Source organism: Rhizophagus irregularis, chromosome 26 (genome assembly GCF_026210795.1).
Source record: "Rhizophagus irregularis chromosome 26, complete sequence".
Classification (NCBI taxonomy): Eukaryota; Fungi; Glomeromycota; class Glomeromycetes; order Glomerales; family Glomeraceae; genus Rhizophagus; species Rhizophagus irregularis.
The window spans coordinates 19,422-40,872 of record NC_089454.1 but is presented as its reverse complement, the minus strand read 5'-3'; the positions used below and the strand labels follow the sequence as shown (position 1 = coordinate 40,872).

The window sequence follows — 21,451 nt, the reverse complement described above, 5'->3', positions numbered from 1 at the left end:
CAAACTGTATAACAAGTACTTTATTAGTTATTTTATTAAATTGTGTAATTTGTATACTTATATAAGAAAAATTATATATATATTTTAATATTATAATATGAAACTGATGATTGATGTGATTATGCTTATAATTAATAAAATGATTATAAAAAAAGTGTTTTATATATAAAAAAAATTAGAACTAAAATATGTATGTCTTAAAAAGAAAAGTTGTTTTTATATGGAAGATATCTATAAAGAAGGTTGACTATTTTTTAAGTAAAATTCTAAATAATTTATATATAAATTATATTTGAAATTTATTTACTAATCATATAAAATTTCAAAAATTTAAATTATATATTTCTGTTTTTTAGTTAATAATTCAAGTTTAATAAAATTTATACTATTGAATTTATTTTAATAAGAGGAATTTATTAAATTTTATAGGTAGTTTTATTCCATTTAACTTTTATTTAATAATAATAATTTATATAACAAATTGAAATTATAATTTTAAAATTTAAAGTATTAGAATATTATCTGAATTGCAAATAAATGTAACTAATTAATGTAAGTATAAATAAAAAGAAAATTTTAAATAAATTATAAATTTACTTAAATTATATAAAAATACAAAAAAGAAAAGAAATATATTGAAAATAATATAATAAAATTTAATATTTTGATTGTATTTTTCTTAATAAACTGCTTTATTTATTTAATACTAACAATCTTAAAAATATAAATTAAATTAAAGATTAGATTAATTATTATACCTTGCTTCTTACTCAAATTTTGTGAAGTTGAAAAATGAAAAAGATGAGATTAAATATGAAAAAATATAAGTTAGTTTTAGGTGAATTATATATATAAGTTATATATCTAATAGATATAAAGCATCCCTATTTTTACTTTCCAACTTTTGACAATATCTAAGTAATTGTTCTGCACCACAATCTTTGTAATTTCTTCTACATTATCATTATTAACATACTTTGAAATGGATTTTTCGCACTTTTAAATTAAAAATGGAATTATAAATCTTGAAGATCCATAAAGTAAATCTATCCATTCTTCCAAATCGGTCAAAACATCTTTAACTCGTCCTGTATACATAAAGTTAAGAATATTTTCAAATGAGTTAGTAGAAATTTCTGAGAGGGTTAATATTCTATCTGTTGTTTCAATCATTTGTGAACTAAATAATCCCTTAAAATATTCTGAATAATAATTTAAGATAGATTTATGAACATGATAAACTACTTCTTTATCTTCAAAAATTGAATCTTTTAATTTAATTATAAAATCACTTGTATTTTGATCATTTGAAATTATTTCATTTTTGTTAAATCCATATTTAGATAATTCTTCACATATAATATCGGGTTCAAGTGTAACTTTTATATCCATCCCAAAATTTTCATCATCATCAAAGGTCCTAATCTATCCATCTCTTGTCTAAATATTTGAGATTTATCCCAAGTTACCCAATCACTATTTCCTAATAATTGAATTCTTAAAATAAAACCATATTCGCCTTTAACAAATGATGAAAGATCCAATATTGAATCTGATTTTTTATAAACCCAATATAATGATAACCCAGAAATAAAATCACATGAAACTGGATTCCAATTTAGCGACGCTTCATTTTGTCTCGTTGCTAATGGAATTATTGATATTTTAATTTCTGCATCATCATGCCACGTATCTTGAGTTAATTTCATTGATAATGTTTTAATAATAAAATTTCCGGGTCTGTAATCAAACTTCCATTTTATATATCCCGAACTTGAATGATTCCCATCTTCTTCATTTTCATCAGTTTCATCATATACGTCTTTTTCTTTTTCCCTAGCTAAATATAATCTAAAATAATATTATTAATACATTAAATTAATATAATTTATTATAATTAATTTGTACTTACTTTCTCCAATTATATTCAACATTATAAGTGATATTATAAAATTCCAAGGCTCCACGATTCTACTTTTTTAAATATTTATTAGTCGTAATTCCATTTTCATAATAAGCATCGGTTCTTGTATTATATGAAATTCTATGATTGAATAAATTTTTCTTCTTTTCATTTGGTAATATATTGAATTTATATTTATTATTGAATAATCCAGTAACAATATCTTTTTTAATGCTTTCATCTACTTTTAATCTCATATTATCTTCTAATAAATTACTAAAGCTTTTTTGTCGTTGAATTAATTCAATACAAACATCCAATCCAAATGTTCCTTTAGTATCCCTTAAAACTCCATATTCATGCATCTTTTGATTAAATATTCGAGCCACCCTATTTGATAATACAACTTTTAACATTCTCCTTTAACCATATCACTTAAATTTAATTCTCCTGAAAATGCAGGAAGTTTTTTCCAACCTAATTCCGAATTATTAATGTTATTGTTCAAGTTTTTATTTTTTAATAAAGGCGCTCAACGGTGGCGGAGTCAAATAATATATAATCTGATTTGAATATTAAAGAAAAGATTGCTGTTGTTTATAAGGATCATTATAATCAAATTTCCATATAATATAACCTAATTTATTTGAATTAAAGCTAGATAAAAATACTCTAAAATAAAATAAAAAAAGTTAGTTATTATTATTATTTTTTTTTTTAGAATTTTTTTTGCAATTAATTACCTATTATGTCCATAGGCAGGTACATAAATAATATTATCGTATTCTAAAGCACCTTTATCCCAAAATTCGAGATATTTATTTTTTGTAATCCCATTTTCATAATAAGAATCATTTGTAGTATTGTAAGAAATTCTATTTTTAAAAATCGAAAAATTTTCTGAAACATTATTCAACCTTATTAAATGAAGTGGATATTTGTCATTAAATAAACCGTATGTAAATGAATTTTCGACAATTAATTCTGAAGAAGAATCTTTTATAATGGAAATAGCTATTTCTTCATCTTGTGATGAAGGACAGATTGTCTCTTTAAATTGATTTAAATTCATTGAAAATAAAATTTTCGTATGGGAGAATCTTTGCGTAACATAATGCAATAACCCGTGAAGCCATTATAAATAATGTGATTTGTCACATTTATTCTATAATCATATCGGCGGATATGTTCGTTTGCATGTGATAATTTAATAGTATTTGATTCCCCATTACTATGTATGCAATGAGTCATATCGGCCCATACGTTGAAATAATAAATTTTTTTGATCCAATTAACATAATTATTCAAACATTATTATCGCAAAATAAATATAATTATTAAGTCAGTAGAAATTTAATAAAATTATATTGCATATTTATAAATTCCTATTTATCTTTTCTTTAGCTCTTTTTTTGCTTTGGGCGTTACTCATCACGAAGAATATTCCGGCAACTTGAACATCTATTTGTTTCTATTCTTTTTGTGATATCACAAGCTCAAAAACTTCACAATATGCCAGTCGATTAGGAATATGTGGGATTTTAATGATCGATATTTTTATGAAACATCCAATATTGAAATATCCCGATAGATCAAAATCCCAACAGCATAAAATCCTGACTCAAATCCCGAAGATTTTTTAAACGTATTTTATTTTATATTCGGCCATTTGCATCGGTCATTTAGGAATACTGCAGTGACCAATAGGAATTAACGCTACTAATAATGATGTAGTAAACCATTCCAGAATGAGCATCAATATTTTAAGCTACTAGATATTAACCGTAGATATTCTTGCTTAAATACTGGAAATTCTATGGAATAATTTGTTTCATTTTCAGATTTAGGCATTTCTTGTTATTACTACATAAAATAAATCGAAATCATCAAAACAATTTTGCTCTCCATTAAAAAAAAAAAAGATATCAATTTATTTGATGGTGGCAAAGGGAGTTTTATTTCATTTCATTCGACTAAATTAAACTCCCGTTAATTATATTATTTAGATATTTTATTCTGTAGATTATTTAAAATAATTTGTGGAATACTTAAAAGTCCTAAACATTGTCAAATTATATAGTAAGATCTTGAATATTTCATTATTTCAAGATACTGTTACATTTCGTTAGTGCGAAATAGTTATTAATCATTAACTACTATTTCAAACCATATAATAGTTTATAATCATACTAAGATTAAAAAATACAAATAAGCTAAATAATAGCTAAATTATTATATATGCTAATAATCTTGACTTGAACATGTTAAATTACAAGACTCTCCGAATAAATCTACCCACCATGATCGTGTACAAATTAATAATGCTAATAGTAGCAAAAGGATTGCTACTATAATACCAGAAAAGTAAAACCAAATGCTAAGAATACGTCAGCTATACACAGATTTTTCTCCTAAAACATGGGAAATAAATGCGACAGTACTGTTAACTGTCCAGATAGAGCACAAGACAGAGATATATTTGCTTCTGCAGCCAAATCTGATCAGACGACTGAAATAAGCAAGTGGCACTGTTATCCAAGGAATTATTAATGAGAATAAGATAAAAGTGACCACAAATATACTGGCATCATTGGGATCCTTTTCTAATTTTTCTAACCTTTCTCTAGGGTCTCTAACTACCATTCTCCCCTAAAGACCCTTTTATAGACCACTGGCAGGGTCCAGCTTAATGATAATAGAAGATAAGGCCAATCCTCTTCGGTGCAATGCGCTAGATGCATTGCCTTGGTTAGACCCGCAAAAATACCTACAAATACATAATAGGCAGAAACCAGGAATAAGAGCTGATCGAGAGGACTTGCTTCTGCGATGCACTCCTCAAGTGATTGAATAACTTGTGAATCTTGGTCGGATAAATTTATTTCTTTAGCATGATGCCCAAAAGGTCTAAATGAAATCGGTTTTCCATCTTCCTTAAATCGATCTGAATTAAGCCAATATGTAGTCGCCGATATTGGGTCGTCTTTTACGTTTAAAACATAAAACAATCCCATAAATAGGCAGCCGAGACACCTTATAATCCATAATAGCTTATTTCCCAGACCATGATTATCCGGGGCTGTTCCTATTATTACAATGACTGGTATGTAGCCTAATACATATTGGGCACAGAATCTTCTAATATGCGTATTAAATCTTGCAAAGTTGTCATTTTACTAATAACTAAACTTCAATTATGGTAAATATGAAATTGGTTGACATGTACAGTATTATTCCCTTGTAAGTTCATAAATTTAGAACAGGACAAATATTTTTAGGGAGATTTCAATATTTTATTAGTTTAATAAAGAGATATCTAAATGGTATTTATGTTCATTAGGTAAAAGAGAATAGGACTTTATATTTATTTATGAGTTATACTTATAATGGAACATATAACTGAATACACATAATCTCTTTATTACAAATACAATAGAGTAACGGCATAATATTGTTTATATTTGATATTCTAAATTAATTGATAAAAGCATTATATTAGGTTATAAGTAAAAAGATATTTTTTCAGATCGTATAAATGGAAATGGGCATGGATTGTTCATTATCTTGCTTTGTTTATCGTAAATATCGTATGATAGTAAATTTCTTTAATTTGGTATTAGTGGCTTTATTTATTTCTAATAAAAGGTTAACAATGAGATAACTGACTAACTAAAAATGTTAAAACAAAAAAATTTTTTTTTCGCTTTTATATGAGATTTTTTTTCATAAATTTAACGTATAGACATTCTGAACATTTTTTTTAAACCGCTGATCATTTAGAAACTAGAATTTGGCTTTATCATCTTACGAAATCGATAATCGAATTCAAATTTCCAATTCAAACAGCGTAAGTTAACAATTTATCGAAAAAATTAGATGATGTATTCAATGAAGATTTTAAAAAGATTAAGGTTGGATTAGTACTGTTAGAACTCTATGAATCGGTTCACACAATCTTATGATTTTTGAGCGTATATGTATGATTTATTTATCGATTTATGTACTTTAATATATAATTTTAAATTTATATATTATTAGATGATTTAAAACTCAAATAATAATCTAAAGCGACATTCTTTATTTGGTAATAGTAATAATAATATACTATCATAAGTGCAATTTTTATAATTAAACTATCTAAATACGTAGTAATTAATAGTTCTTTAGCGCGAATAACTGTTGTATTTGCAATAAGCAATATGATTGGTGGGATTTACTGAGCGCAGCTCAGTAAATTTCACTGATCATATTCTTATTGCAAATACATGTAAGGCACGACAGTGCCACAGTTATGAGGTCACGTAGTGCCGAGTAACTGTTTTATCAGGCTTATGTAATAGGTATTTTTTATACAACCTAGTAACTGGTTGTACTAACATAAATTACCAATTAGTAAATGCCTAATAATATGAGTTATTGTTCAGTCAATTAGGAATATGCAGGATTTAATTCCTATTTGTCACCGCAGTAATCCTAATGACCGAACTATAACTCAGTTATTTGATGGTCTTTGACTAAAATAACAATTATATAAGATCTGCAAGGATAAAATAAATAAATCTGTCGCTCATGATATAAGACATTTTTTCAAACGATTCATCTAGTCTTAATTTGTTCAAGACTATAATAAAAGGTATTTAAAAAGATTGTTTACATGTTAAAATCTCATGATTATATATAGTTTATCTCATTTGGTTATTAATGCACAAAAATCTCCTACTCAAAAATTACAAAATTTTAGCTATGTAATACAGTAATTGTTGAGTGAGACGCTGAGTCTAAGGTTGCCTGCCAAAACTCATTTAGCCCAATGCCGGAAGTAAAAATTATTTACATAAGATCCCGGATAATTATAATTGAGGTCATATCTTACTTTTTACCATAGAAAAAAATGTTTCTTTTGAAGAGAAGAATCTTTTGATACCAAAAATCTTGTAAATCTACTGATTAGAATTTGAAATAAGTATCGTTACATAGGCAAAATTTGGCAAAAAAATATACATTTTTTCACTATCGGTATACATAGCAATATACAAAAAAATAAAAATTACTATTATTAAATATTACTTTTTAAGTAACAAAATTATAGATAATAGGAGGGCAATTATTATTACAAAGTTTTGTATCTATAGCTTTAAAAGTAAGTTCAGGATGACAAGGGTAAATTTTTAGCATAGAAGATATGACCTTAATTATAATTGTTCAGGGTCCTATTTACATAGTGCCAAAACTGTCAAAATGTCGAAACGCCGAAACCTGCCGAAATGCCGAAACTTGCTGAAATGCCGATACCTGCCAATATGCCGATACCTGCTGAAATACTTCAGCATTTGACATTCTTTATATATGTTTAAGTATTATTTCGTACATAATGCGCAGTATAATTTAAAATAAATTTATTTTTATTGTCAAATTATCAAATTGTACGAAATTACATTTGACAAGAAATTGTTAATTTATAATTATAGAAATAATTATTTATTTTTATTTCACAAAGTGAACGAAATTAAAAAGACTTAAAACTAAAACCAAAAGTAATTCGAAAACTGAAAACCAAACGAACTACGAAACGCGATGCCAACTTTGTGGTAAAATGGGAAATGGAGAAGTTCTTGGAGCCCACCAAAGTATAAAGGATATCCGAGTTTTTACTTTATCAAAATGATACTATACCGTCTATACGTAAATTCTGTCAGGTATAGAATGTTGTATTTATATAAAAGTCTGTTGCTGTTAATTTATAATTTATAAATATATATTAAAAAAAAATTATTTATCGCAAATTTTGATTTATTAAAGTAAAAATTTATTCATCTTCATAGTCTTCAACGTCTTCATTGATGAATTCGTCCAATAACTCCTCTACATCATAATCATAATTTCCTCTTTCATTGCTTTCTTGTTCTTCGTCATTACTATCATCCGTATTGATATGTTCGTATTCTTCTTCAGAATCATCTAAAATATCATCTGGAATCTCCCCAACTTCTTCAATTACTAATTTGTGTGATAAATCAACAAATTTATCGATCCATATATGTTCTATTAAGACAATACAATTATTCGGAGGAATTGTAATTTGATTAGGTAAACTTTCATTCAATAAAACATCACATTCATCATCATCATCATTAGTTTCTGTTAGAGCCTCCGCAATTCGAATGTTCATTTTAGTTTCACTAATATGAGTATTATTTTTTTCTATACTGTAAAAACCAAGTTCTTTTTTAGCATTGGACTTCCAATGCATAATCATTTTACCCGTGGATTCTAATCGATTTATATTTAAATTTAAATGCCGATCATTAAATAGCCAGCCAAGAGTTGAAAAACCTCTCTCGCAGCTTGCAGAATTTGGACAAATAGCTGATAGATGGCGTGCGATTCTTGGGAGACTATTCGGTTGTGGATCAGTATCAATCAAATTTCACCAATTTAGAGGATCATCTAGAGAGCAAGATTCATTAAGATCAAAAAGCGGTTTATTATCACGGTAATCTTTAATTTGTTCACATAGGGCCCTGAATTCTCTGAGATCAAATCCTAATCTTTTACCGATTGTAGTGGCGCATCTTACAATTCTTGAATAAGCTTTGTCTTTGAGAGGCCTATTCCTAAATCAGGGATCTAGAAAAAAGCAAGTAATATATTTGTCATTATCAAATTCTTTGAATCTTTCATTCATCACGGTGAAATAATGATTACGGAAGTTTTGATTAAATGATCTGGGTAATTTTTTCAAAACCACTGATAGTTGTATTAAACTTAAAAAACAGTTCCCAAGCGTCATCACTGATCGGGATTCTAAAGCCAAGACAGCTTTTCTCAGTAGACTCAAAACGAATAAAAGGATTCGTAAATATGAAAATAAATTTCGTGTTTGGATAATACATTTGACCTTATCGTTCAACAAATTACTGTTATTAATAGCAATTTGTTCTAGTACCAGTTCTAATCTAATTATTGAATCTACCGATTCACTGGCAGTTGTCCAACATGTCTTGCAATAAAGTTTCATTCTTCCTCTGTGAATACTATTTTCTTTGATTAATTGTGTAAGTCTTGCGCCAGCTTGATGAGAATTTTTAAAAAATGAACCTAATATATTAACCTTTCCACAGGTCAAAAAGTGAAAAATCAGGTATCAATCAGTCACCAATCGGTCACCAATCAGGTACCTGATTGGTGACCGATTGGTGACTGATTGGCATTTTCACCAAATATTGTCACCAATCAGGCAGTTTGCTAACTTTTGATCCAGTGATTAGAAAAGAATGAAATATAGCTCATTGGAATCGTCTCAGCAAGACGAATCTAATGGTAGTAAAATCGCATTTCTAGGATTAATAGTTAATAAAAAATTAAATAAAATTTAAATGATACATTTTTATTTTTATATTTTACTTAATTTCTCATCAAGTATTAATCCTAGAAATGAGATTTTACTACCATTAGATTCGTCATGTTGAGACGATTCCAATGAGCTATATTTCATTCTTTTCTGATTACTGGATCAAAAGTTAGCAAACTGCCTGATTGGTGACGGTATTTGGTGAAAATGCCAATTAGGCACCAATCGGTCACCAATCAGGCACCAATTAGCTACCTGATTGGTGACCGATTGGTGCCTGATTTTTTACTTTTCGACCTGTGTTTGCAATAAACGATCACCAAAACTTTCTTTAAGAATATCACATGCGATAAGATTGATTGCATGAGCTATGCATCGAACATTTTCAATATTAGGGTATTTTTCTTTGATTATTTTGCATGCATTTCGAACGTTTAAGGCGTTATCCGACACAACAGCTGATATTTTGTTTGGTCCGATCTTATCAATTACTTCTCCAATTACTTCAACTACGTAATTGCCTGTATGCGAATAGTCGGACAAATCTTGAAGTTTAAACAAATACTCCTACCTTGAGGGAGTCATAATAACAAAATTCCAGATAGACCTGTGTGTAGGTGACGTCCATCTGTCAAATGCTAAATTATATAAATATTATTTAATTAAATACGCATTAACAGTTAAGAATATCGTTTAAAAAAAAGTGCAGACAAATCTAATGTTAAATTAGCTCCATTTTCAATGACGGATGCAACAGTTGAGTTTACCATCGCTAATTCCCATTCAAGTAATTGATCTGACAAAAATTCTCTGGTTGGTAGTTCGTATGAAGAATTAAGCTCCTTTACGAAGTTAATAAAAAAAGGATGTTCCACTACTCAGAATGAAATACCACATGCAACAAAAAATTTAGCCAAGGCACGATTAATTCTAGTTATTCTAGCATCAGGAATCTTCGTGGAATCATGATAGTCCGTCATAGTTAATTGATTGTTTCCTACAATCTTTCTTTTTTTATTGATTTTGTCTTCACGTTCTAATACTTTGGTCAAATATTTTCTGACAGTGAGCGCTGGAGCTTCTGAGCAATAGTTTGCAAGGTGCTCCTTAAGTTTTGTGACATCGCCTCGTGATCAGGAAAAATTACAATATTTACAGGTGGCATGATATTTTCCTGAACCAACGTGATTTCCTTTAGTAATGTCCTCCCAAATGGAACTGGGTGGCCTTTCTCCTTTGTTTTTAATTTTCCTAAGTCTAAAGTGCTGGTCATATTGAAATGTGTTTATTTTTATATGTATTTAAATAAAGAAAGTAATGTGAAATGAACACAAAAATATTCATAAAACATGACGGATAATATCATATGACTTGAGTAGATTACAGGGTATATAGTTTTCTAAAGATGCAATAGGATCCCGCTTACTTCTAATAGAGGTCTCTGAAAATATAAGGTAAAATTTATATTAAAAAAAAATTTTAGGTCTCTTAATAGATAAAGGTAAAATTATATATATGACAAATAAAGGTCTCCGGATATGTAAGGTAAAGTTAAAATAGGTTTCTGGTTTTATAAGGTAAAATCAAATATAAGTTTACAAATATTTCGGTAAATAATAAGGTAAAATTGTATATAAAATTTAATATTTACCTTATATATACTAATTTGAAATATTGTACAACAATTATTACAATATTTGGTAATATACATTTTATAATTTTTTCTCAAAATAAAAAATTTATTCTCTTCTTTATACTTGTAAAAACCATTTTATATTTTTAATTTTATTTGCATTAGCACTATTAGAGTTCCGAATGGGTCAGATCAGGTCAGGTTAATTGATAAACCTGACCTGAAATTTTTTTTCAGGTCAGGTCAGGTCAGGTTATATCAGGTTGTCTGTTTGATCTGACCTGACCTGAAACCTGAAAAATTTCAGGACTATTTTTATTAAAGTATTGAAAAAAAACAGTACAAAACTTTTTTTTTTTAATATAATATTATGAAAAAAAACGTTTTTGCAACGTTTTTTATTAAAATATTGAAAAAAAATATTGCAAAAGGTTTTTTTTTTAATATAACATTATGAAAAAAATGTTTTCACAACGTTATTATTGAAATATCAAAAAAAAACGTCACGAAACATTTTTTTAATATAATATTATGAAAAAAATGTTTTCGCAACGTTTTTCTCGAAATATTGTGATTCAACATTTTTATATTAAAATCATATAAAAAAGTGAATCCCAATACTGCAATTCACTTTTTTTATATAGAATTAATATAAAAAAAGTGAGTTGCGATATCGCAACTCATTTTTCACACGTCAAATGACCAAAAATAGGCAAAAAAAATGGCACAAATCGCATAAACTATTCGCAAATTTGTATAAACTATTTACAAATAGTATAGGTTAATTCGTAAATAGCCAAAAACAGCCAAGAATAGCCAAGAATAGCCACTACTTTTCGCGCCATTTTTTTTGCCGATTTTTAGCATTTCGACCTGTGTTTATTATATAAAATCAATATAAAAAAGTGAATTGCAATATCGCAACTAACTTTTTTTATATTAAAATCATATAAAAAAGTGAATCGCAATACCGCAACTTACTTTTTTTATATTAAAATCATATAAAAAAGTGAATCGCAATACCGCAACTCACTTTTTTTATATTAAAATCATATAAAAAAGTGAATCGCAATACCGCAACTCACTTTTTTTATATTAAAATCATATAAAAAAGTGAATCGCAATACCGCAACTCACTTTTTTTATATAGAATCTATATAAAAAAGTGAATTGCAATACTGCAACTCACTTTTATTATATAGTAGAATCAATAGTTTCAGGTCAACAGGTCAATCAGGTCAGGTCAATCTTTATACCTGACCTGAATTTTTTTCAAAAATCTCATACCTGACCTGAATTTCAGGTCAGGTCAGGTCAGGTTACCTGAATTTGGCTGACCTGTTCGGAGCTCTAAGCACTATCTTTTTGAAAATTATTACAAAAATTAGCTTTTAAAATATAAAAATTCGTACAGCAATTAGCAACTTCAGAATTTAATTTCAGTACTTTGGTTAAATCAAATCATATTTTACTATCTAAGAAAGTTGTTTAGTAAGGTCGAACTACTTATATTTGAATTTTTATAGCAGTTGGAGTAATATTTATTGCATACGAGCATTTTTTTATTTTAATATTAACTTAAAATTTACGTTTTTTGTTTATTAAATTCAGAGCATAATTTGGGCATTTTAGTCAAATGAAATCACCTTTTTAAGCTTAAGTAATATTGTTCAGCGAGATCGAAAATACCTGAATATTTATTTTCATAAGAATCAGTTTAATATTTACGGAATACGAGCAATTTTCGCACTTTTAATTTTTTTATTTTCCTGATCAGTGATTATAGGGCGTAATTTAGGCACTTTGGTCAAATGAAATCACTTTTTCATGCTTAAGTAAAGTTGTTCGGCAAGGTCGAAAATATTTAGATAAATATTTTCATAGCAGTTGGATTAATACTTATGGGATACGAGCATTTTTTCATAATAATACCAATTACGAATTTATTTTTTTTAAAAAAAAATTAATTAGATTTTTTAAAGAAAGTAAGTGAATAATAGTTTTGAAGTAAAGTTAAAGATATGTGTCTTTAAGATTTTTTTTATAGTATTTTTGTAATTCAAAGTACTTTTTTTACTAATAAAAGTTATTTATCTTTAAAGAATAAGAATTAAACTTAGTAAAAATAAAAAATTTTTAAAATTTATTGTAATGATTATAAAATATTTTGTTTATTTAATATTTAAAAAAATTTAGGTCTCTGAAAATCTAAGGTAAAATTTAATATAATTTTAAAAGGTCACTATATATATATGGTAAAATTATGAGATAAGAAAGGTTGGTAAAATTACTACAGTGCATACAACCTAGTCCCAACAAAAAAATTTTTAAGCGGCCAAATTTTTTACATTATGTAATACTAATCCTGTAATTTTATTGGTCAAATTTATTTAATTTAAGTTATAATTCTTAATTCTAGCCAAATTTACATAGTTAATAATTAAACGAAAGTAATTTTGGCCAGACTTAAATGTAATTCTGGTCAGAATAAAACGGCCAAATATTTAATTTAATAGTAAAATATTTCAACTTTGAATTGCTACTACTTTATTAAAAAATACTTTACAGGAAATTTAAAAACATAGTTTTATTAAGCTTAATCTGGTTTATCATTGTACGTTTATACTTTATGTTTATCTTTTTTTTTGAATGAATAGTAGTGATTTAAATTTCATCAAATTTAATTGCTGGGACTAAGTTGTATGCACTGTAGTAAATCTGAAATTTTGCCCGGAGACCTTTATTAGAAGTAAGCGGGGTCCTGATGCAACAGTTGGGAGTTAAAGACATAAAAAAAAAAGGGATGAAAGTAATCTTTATGATTATCTTTGATATTGATTTGATGTGTTCAGATATGATTGGCTGTAGACTTGTGATCATGTGGTAGCTTGGATTTTATATCATTACACTATTAGAAAAAAATGAAACAATGCCAAAACTATATTTGAATATTAATGTTTATAATGCCGAAACAGGACCCCGAACAATATATATATAGGTCAGATAAAAAATTCAAAATTTACTAAGGTCAATAAGCAAATATTTTTCATGTCTGCTAAGCAAACTTTTATCTAACCCATAAATTTTTTACACTGCTAAGCAATTTATTTTATGACATATATATATTTATATATAATTTTTTTTATAAAATATGTATATAAAAAAAACTAAAAAAACAAAAATTTTTGAAATAAAGTATGGATAAAGCTATTATTATTTTTTTGTAATATTACAACTTATAAATGTTTCTTATTAATATTTCGTATATCTGTTCTGTGACTTCAGGGCGTAATTTAGGCACTTTAGTCAAAGGAAACATCCAAAACCTTCTTAAGTAAAGTTGTTCAGCAGGTTCGAATCTACTTACATATAAATTTTTATCACGATTGAATAGATATTTATGGATTTATTCATGTTTTTTGTAACGCCACCAATACGCGGAATTTTTATTTTTAAAATTTACTGTAAAATTTGTCAAAAAAAATATTTTTAAAAAATTTTCTAAGTAAAAATGAAATAACTTTTACTGATTATTACAAAAATTATAGTGTAAAATTATAAAAAAACAGAAAAACACTTATTTTTCCCTTTCCACCCACCCGTTGCTCTCATTTTTAATATATATTTTTTTACTGTTACACGGACGCGTATATGATTTATAATTTTAATGTTACGCGGACGCGTATTTGTTTTATCAAAAACACGTTACACAATCACGTCTAAAAATGATTCCTGTATTACATATACAATTAACTTATTCTTTGTATTAAAAATAGTAAATTTTTTTTACACAAACATGTTTATAACTTTGTTTACATATTTTATTAAATTTTTTTAATGTGAATGGATCAAGAAATTTTTTCATAATGTGCCTTGTATTTAGGAATCGAAATGGACTTAGAAACTTATCGTTCCTATAGGAAAATTCTCAAATATTCCATGTACTAAAGTAATACAATCAATTACAATTTATATATATAGTGAATTTAGCAAAATTGAAACTAAAATTAAAAGGAGATTGGGGAAACCATTTGATGAAATCCCTCTAAAAATTTGTCAAATTCGACATGGGAACGTTATTGAAAAGCAAATGGATCTGAATGACATAGTTTCCAAATTTTTTGCTAAGTCTAAAGTAGAGCACTTCCATATCACTATATACTCTGGTCAGAATAATTATCTTATATCATGTAGCGATATAGTTATACGAAGCACCTTCACAGCCAATTTTTATGTATTGTAGGCCACTTAGTCCTTCTGGGACCCTTCCAGCAACATTTTTTATTTCATAAATAAAGTATTATTTTATCAGATGTATACGAGAAATATGTCACGTGAAATAATGCAATGCCTGTGTGATATAAAAGCCTATATTAACGCCCAGTAATTTCTTTCCCGAACAGAAATAAATTTTTATCTCACTTCAGAACATAACACTATTTTTTATCCAAGCCGAACTACCTATAAAAAGCGCTATGTCTACCTCAATAGCTGAACACGACTCTTACCTGGTTGAAAACTGGGATACGGAAGCCCTTATCGATTTTTTGAAAGAGCAAAACCTCAAGCTTGACGATGATGACTTGGGAATACTCTGCAACGAAAAGATTACTGGCCAAAACTTTCTTGACATGACTGAAGAAAAATTTTGTAGTTATGATTTAAAAAGTAGCCTTGCCATGAGACTTGCAAAAGAGGTCCAGACCCTCAAAGAAAAGCTGAAGCGTGCGTTCTCCTCGTACAAGAGTTTGAGTGAGGTGTTAGCAAAATATGATATTGACTCCAATAGTACGGACAGCATCCCATTATTTTCTCTACAAACCCACAAAATTCAAGACTCCAACAAACACTTCGAGCACTGCGGGATGGAAATTTTAGTTAGGCTAAAAAATTATGGATCTTTGGTCATGAATAGCTTGGAAGCTATGCGTAATGAGTATGTCGTGGCAATTTTTCACATTGCAATCAATATTACAAGAGATTCTACAGGGGAAGAACTCAGCATGAAACCTAAATACGAAGTAATTGGTGATGAAAGTACTGGACGTGTCGATTTCGCAATCAAGGTAATGGAATCATTTCTTGTGTATATTTTTTTTACTTCACTTGAAGTAGAGCTCTGCACGGGTCGGGTCGGGTCGGGTTACCTGGTTAACCTGAACTGAAATTTTTTTTCAGGTCAGGTCGGGTCGGGTAAACCGTTCTGACCCGACCTGACCCATTTGACCCGAAAGTATTCGGGTCACTTCGGGTAACTCAGGTTACCCGAAGTTTTATTATTAAATATTTCAATTAAAAAAACGTTATGTAACGTTTTTTTTTTATTAATTATACAAAAAATGTCAGGTTCGACGTTTTTAATTAGAAAAAAAGATTTTTTTTAATTTTTATTGAAAAAATGTCGGGTCCCAGCATTTTACTTTTGTTTTTATATATAAAAACGCCAAAACTATTTGTTTCGGCATTTTTGTTTCGATCTTAGATGTAAAAACGCCGGAATCATTAGTTCTGGCATTTTTCATTTTGATTTTACATGTAAAAATGCCGGAATCATTAGTTCCGGCATTTTTCATATTGATTTTACATGTAAAAACGCTGAAACTGATAGTTCCAGCGTTTTTTTTTCAATTTTACATGTAAAACGCTGGAATTATTAGTTCCGGCGTTTTTCATTTTGATTTTACATGTAAAAACGCCGAAACTATTAGTTTCGGCGTTTTTTTTTCAATTTTACATGTAAAAATGCCAGAATCATTAGTTCCGGCATTTTTCATTTTGATTTTACATGTAAAAACGCCGAAACTATTAGTTTCGGCATTTTTTTTTCAATTTTACATGTAAAAACGCCGGAATCATCAGTTCCGGCATTTTTCATATTGATTTTACATGTAAAAATGCCGAAACTGATAGTTTCGGCATTTTTTTTCAATTTTACATGTAAAAACGCCAGAATCATTAGTTCTGGCGTTTTTCCTTTTGATTTTACATGTAAAAATGCCAGAACTATTAGTTTCGGTGTTTTTAATTTATTTGACCCAAATATATGTCGGGTCAATGGGTCGGGTCGGGTACCGACTAGCACTGACCCGACCCGTGTCAGGTCATGAAATTGATGACTTGACCTGAATATTTCGGGTCAACCTGTCGGGTCACCCGATCTGTCAGGTCAGGTTGCGGAGCTCTAACTCGAAGTTATACTAATGCCATACCTTATTTGCGTCACTGAGAATAAACCAGAGTGAAATCTAATCAAGGATTTTGCTCAAAATATCAAACAGTTGGAGAGCTCATTCCAAACGAATATGAGAAAATAAAAGCAAGATGATGACAATGATTTCGATTACCTCTATGGTATTGTCACTACAGCTTGGAACTAGCACTTCCTGCTGTACACACTGGAGAAAATTTTGCAAGGCAATAAATTACCACTTAGCATCGAATTTTCTGAAGATGCCTTGAATAAAGACTCTATAGAATATCAAACGTTACGTAATGGTGTGAAAAGAGTGTTGGACATAGTAGTAGGTTTATTAAAGGACAGAGCATATGCAGAGGAAAAACCTGAAAGGAAAAGGGTTAGGATAGAGGGTTATTATTCGAAAAAATAAGCATGTATAATAGGGAATTAGCATAGAAAAAAATCGTCATGTATCCAGGGCTACGTCCTGAACATTTGTATTTATTTTTTGCATTTAATAATAAAAAATTTTTCTTACAAAAGTGATCGGCGTGAACTATTGTTCACGTGCACATGATTTTTGATCGTGAAGATTCTTCACAGTTACACTATGTGAATATATTTTCGATATGCTAACTTCTGTTTATTTTTTTGAATGAATGGAAGTGTGAGAATCTCGTAGTTAGTATTAGCGATAGCTGTAGAAATTTACCGTAAATGTAGGCAGGAACTCGCATTATATGACCTAGGATCTGCGTAGCATTATGTTTTAACTTTGTGATATGTATGCAATCTATCACGTTTATTATTATACAGAATATAATGTAGCGATGGTTAAATACAAGAAGAATACAATAAGAACAATTCAAGTTCATTACAATAATGATTGGAATAGATGATCATTGGTTATTAATAGAGTATCACTAATCAGGAAAAAATAATATTTTATCATCAAGTAAACAGATAATTTATCACGTCTTTTAATAAAGTGTTAATATCGCAATATTGCATGAATTTGTAATTTAGCAAATTTAGCATAAATACAATTTTATTTTTTAACAATTATACCAACAGATAATAAATTATAATACCGCTACGAGTTTAGTTAATAACAATAAAGTGATATGTTTAACTGCTACCAAATAATATATAACTAGAAGTATCAATACGAATAGTAATATTAATGATACATTATTCTATCATGTTTTAACTATACTAGTGTCAACTTCTGTTTATAGCAATTTTACCCATCGACAATCACTATCTAATCATTAACACAAAAACCTTCACCATGATAGCGAAAATACCAAAGATAAAGATTTCAAGGTATATACATATTTTCCATGGAATAGTAGTTATATGCCACAGAAGAATCAGAAATATTTTTCTGCATAGTATTTGCAAGTTAATTCTTGATACTCACCGCAAATATTATATGAATGTTTCTATATTAATGAATGTAAATTATAAAATACTAATAAGCATGAGGAATTTATTGTTATATAGTTATTATGGCATAACCTGTTGGTCTTCAATAAAATCAACAGTATTAGAGGTGGATAAAAATCTGGCACTCATTCTTATATTATTAAATGTCTTGTCGTGAGAGAAGTGTACTATATTAATATTACTATTGGATGGCCAATAGGGTTGCTTCAACACATCATCCTCACATGTAAAGTTTACGATCCAAATTTCATTTGCAGATAGTTTTTCCGCATAGTTGAGAACTCTTTTAGAATGTTCTTCAAGTTCATTTTTTGTTGGTGTTGCCAAGAGTTCAAGAACGACTGTTTGTTTTGGAGTTATAATGACTATATCACTATAATAATGCTTGTCTTTTTGATCATTACCAGCGTGATCTATTAGATGCCACTGTCCTGTGACTTGAAAATCACATTCTTTGGTGATCCAATTTGTCAAGATTCTATTTAGTTCGTTATCATAAACACTCTTTCGAGGGACTGCAACATTACGACAGCTATCTACTGGCACAAGCACAGTTTTAAATGACCGGTTGTAAGCATTAGAGATGATGTTTTTATCGAAACAACGGATTGCTTCCTTTAAAATATCAAGGGTCTTCAGAAAGTTATCTTTCGTTCTAGGAACTGAAATAGTTGGCAAAGACTTGTATAATACAGGAATAACCTCTTGCTGAATCAATCCATCAACAAAAATAGATGACATTCTGTAACTATGATTGTTCTCATTTTCCTTCATGAGTACCCCTTGAACAGTTAAGTAATCTGCTAGTCTTCTTTCTTCATTATCATTAATTTGTACAAAATCGAAAAATCCTATAAATACAGATCGGAGAAAGTCCATAGCTTTCTTAGCATCAGGCTTAATAAGATTGTCAATCATCTTTCTAAATGTACTATAATTAGCCATACAATCCACCAGTTGTGGACTTGCAACAAAGCTTAACCAGAGAGTGAAATCAAGACATCTTCTTTCGTCAAGTTTTTCTTCTAAATTATTTTGGATAGCTCTGCCACAAAGGCAGACGAGGCCAGCATGCCTGTCAAATAACAGAAAACAAATTTTAGTATTGATTTCATATTACTTCTGACCAGCTTCACATACCCGTTTGTCCGTTCATAAATATCCTTAATGACCTCTGGAGCAATAGTCAATTTGTTGTCATCTTCATAATCTTTATATATTGACTCTACTTGTGCCAAAGTGAAATTTGGGTTCCTAAATGGCTCCTTAACGTTGAATGGAGAAACATTTATTTTGTCTGATTTCAGAAATAAAATACTTAGGGGACCGATGGCTACAAAAGACCAGATTGCATAGTCTCTTTTTGAATTTTTAATGTTACGAATTGCTCCAAGGAATGAGGATCTAATATCATCATTTGCTTCAAGTAATGAATCATACTCGTCAATGAAAAGAACAACATGTTTATCATTCCAAAGTTCTTTCCGAAATTGCAACGTGAATTCATCAGCAGATTTGATTTCATTTAATTTAAAATATTTTGGAGCATTAATGACAAGTTTAGCGCCTATTGACAACCAGAATGTGTTCACGGTACTCATATTTACTCCTTCAACAGATACACTGTTCCAAAGAAAAAAAGAGATGTAAGCAATAGTTATACTAAATGCAATTTACTAGATAGAACTTACTAAATGCAAATATAGCCTTCGCTTTCCAACTCAATCAAAGCTTGATCTACTCGTGTAGACTTCCCGGAAGCCCGTGCACCATATAAAGCTACAAATTCTCCTTTCTTAATCATGTTAAAAAGTGGTTTACTCGTTTCTGCTGGATCAACAAAGTATACTGAACCACTTATTTCATTCCTAATGGTACTATTAACCGCCCATTCTTTTCTCTTTCTACTTGTTGCTGTAGAGAAACATTTGTAAGAATGATAGAATGAAATATATAGCTACGTATAGAAACAAGAACATTTCTTACTTTCTACTTCCGTATTTTTCCTTTTCCTCTCAAGCTCTAATGGTTGTAATAACAGTTAGAAAGCATATTCAATATTATTAATAAATGACGAAATATATATCATTGTTTCGACTGCAATTTCCTTGTTCGAAAGGTAAAATGTTGGGACTTGGGAGACACTTACTAGTGACGGGCACTTGTACGAAGATGAGACTTTTGTTAATCGCATCTTGATCTGAAAAATATTCCTTAAAATGAATGATAGGCACCAACAATTCGCTATCATTACAAATTTGTTCTTCAGTAAGAATTTTAAGCTTATAACCGTAAGCGAAGTCAGCCTTCCAAAGGTTTAGATCATTATAATTATTAATTTTAATATCTTTTTCACGACAGATAAGAAACTTAATGTGTCCAATTTTAAGATCATCAAAGACGACTTCACCATTTTCAGTATTATTTTTTTCATAAAGGGAAACCGTAAAAGAATCAGAAAAAGCAGTCATTCCTAGAAATATACAATTTAACGACACCTTCATTTTGCTATAAAGCAATAGAATAAATTTTTAGTTAAAGTATTTTTTTAGAGAAAGAAGTTTTGAGGAAACTTGAGTATATATATACTTTATATACTTTTTTGGATACATCATGATTAATTATAAAATGATCTTTATAAACTATTAATTGGTGACACAAAAAGTTTATATAATGATATAAGCACAGTAAAAAAAAAGTTTATACAGTATAATGAGATAAGCATAGTAAAAAAAAGTATATTTATCAGAAAGCGAAAAAAAGTGATTCATACGATTTTATCATTATTCAGATAGGTATTTATTAATTCTTCGGTTGTACAACAACAATTAGTAGCCAATAAAATTAATTTTAAATTATGTCATAATGACAACTAAATTAAATCTGGTGTAATTAAGGCATTTTCTCTGTACAACTTTTTTTTTCTTATTCTGACCC

General features: G+C 28.5%; 4 protein-coding genes across 4 annotated transcripts; all 4 read right to left on the bottom strand.

Annotated features, from left to right (window-relative positions):
* Nucleotides 1-999: 999 nt before the first annotated feature.
* Nucleotides 1,000-2,268, bottom strand: OCT59_017175 (uncharacterized protein; the record flags this gene model as incomplete). The annotated part of the gene is made up of 4 exons (XM_066137315.1): nucleotides 1,000-1,425; nucleotides 1,470-1,851; nucleotides 1,913-1,971; nucleotides 2,149-2,268. 4 exons carry the CDS (start codon nucleotides 2,266-2,268, stop codon nucleotides 1,000-1,002), a joined length of 987 nt encoding a protein of 328 aa, XP_066003915.1.
* Nucleotides 2,269-2,478: 210 nt separating this feature from the next.
* Nucleotides 2,479-2,975, bottom strand: OCT59_017174 (uncharacterized protein; the record flags this gene model as incomplete). The annotated part of the gene is made up of 2 exons (XM_025320225.2): nucleotides 2,479-2,575; nucleotides 2,647-2,975. The coding sequence occupies 2 exons, from the start codon at nucleotides 2,973-2,975 to the stop codon at nucleotides 2,479-2,481; spliced, it is 426 nt and encodes a 141-aa protein (XP_025171838.2).
* A 1,564-nt stretch (nucleotides 2,976-4,539) lies between these two features.
* On the bottom strand, nucleotides 4,540-4,917 carry OCT59_017173 (uncharacterized protein; the record flags this gene model as incomplete). Its single annotated transcript, XM_066137314.1, has 1 exon — nucleotides 4,540-4,917. One exon carries the CDS (start codon nucleotides 4,915-4,917, stop codon nucleotides 4,540-4,542), a length of 378 nt encoding a protein of 125 aa, XP_066003914.1.
* A 13,657-nt stretch (nucleotides 4,918-18,574) lies between these two features.
* On the bottom strand, nucleotides 18,575-20,985 carry OCT59_017172 (uncharacterized protein; the record flags this gene model as incomplete). Its single annotated transcript, XM_066137313.1, has 6 exons — nucleotides 18,575-18,594; nucleotides 18,739-19,589; nucleotides 19,655-20,137; nucleotides 20,206-20,428; nucleotides 20,501-20,536; nucleotides 20,664-20,985. 6 exons carry the CDS (start codon nucleotides 20,983-20,985, stop codon nucleotides 18,575-18,577), a joined length of 1,935 nt encoding a protein of 644 aa, XP_066003913.1.
* Between the last annotated feature and the right edge of the window lie 466 nt (nucleotides 20,986-21,451).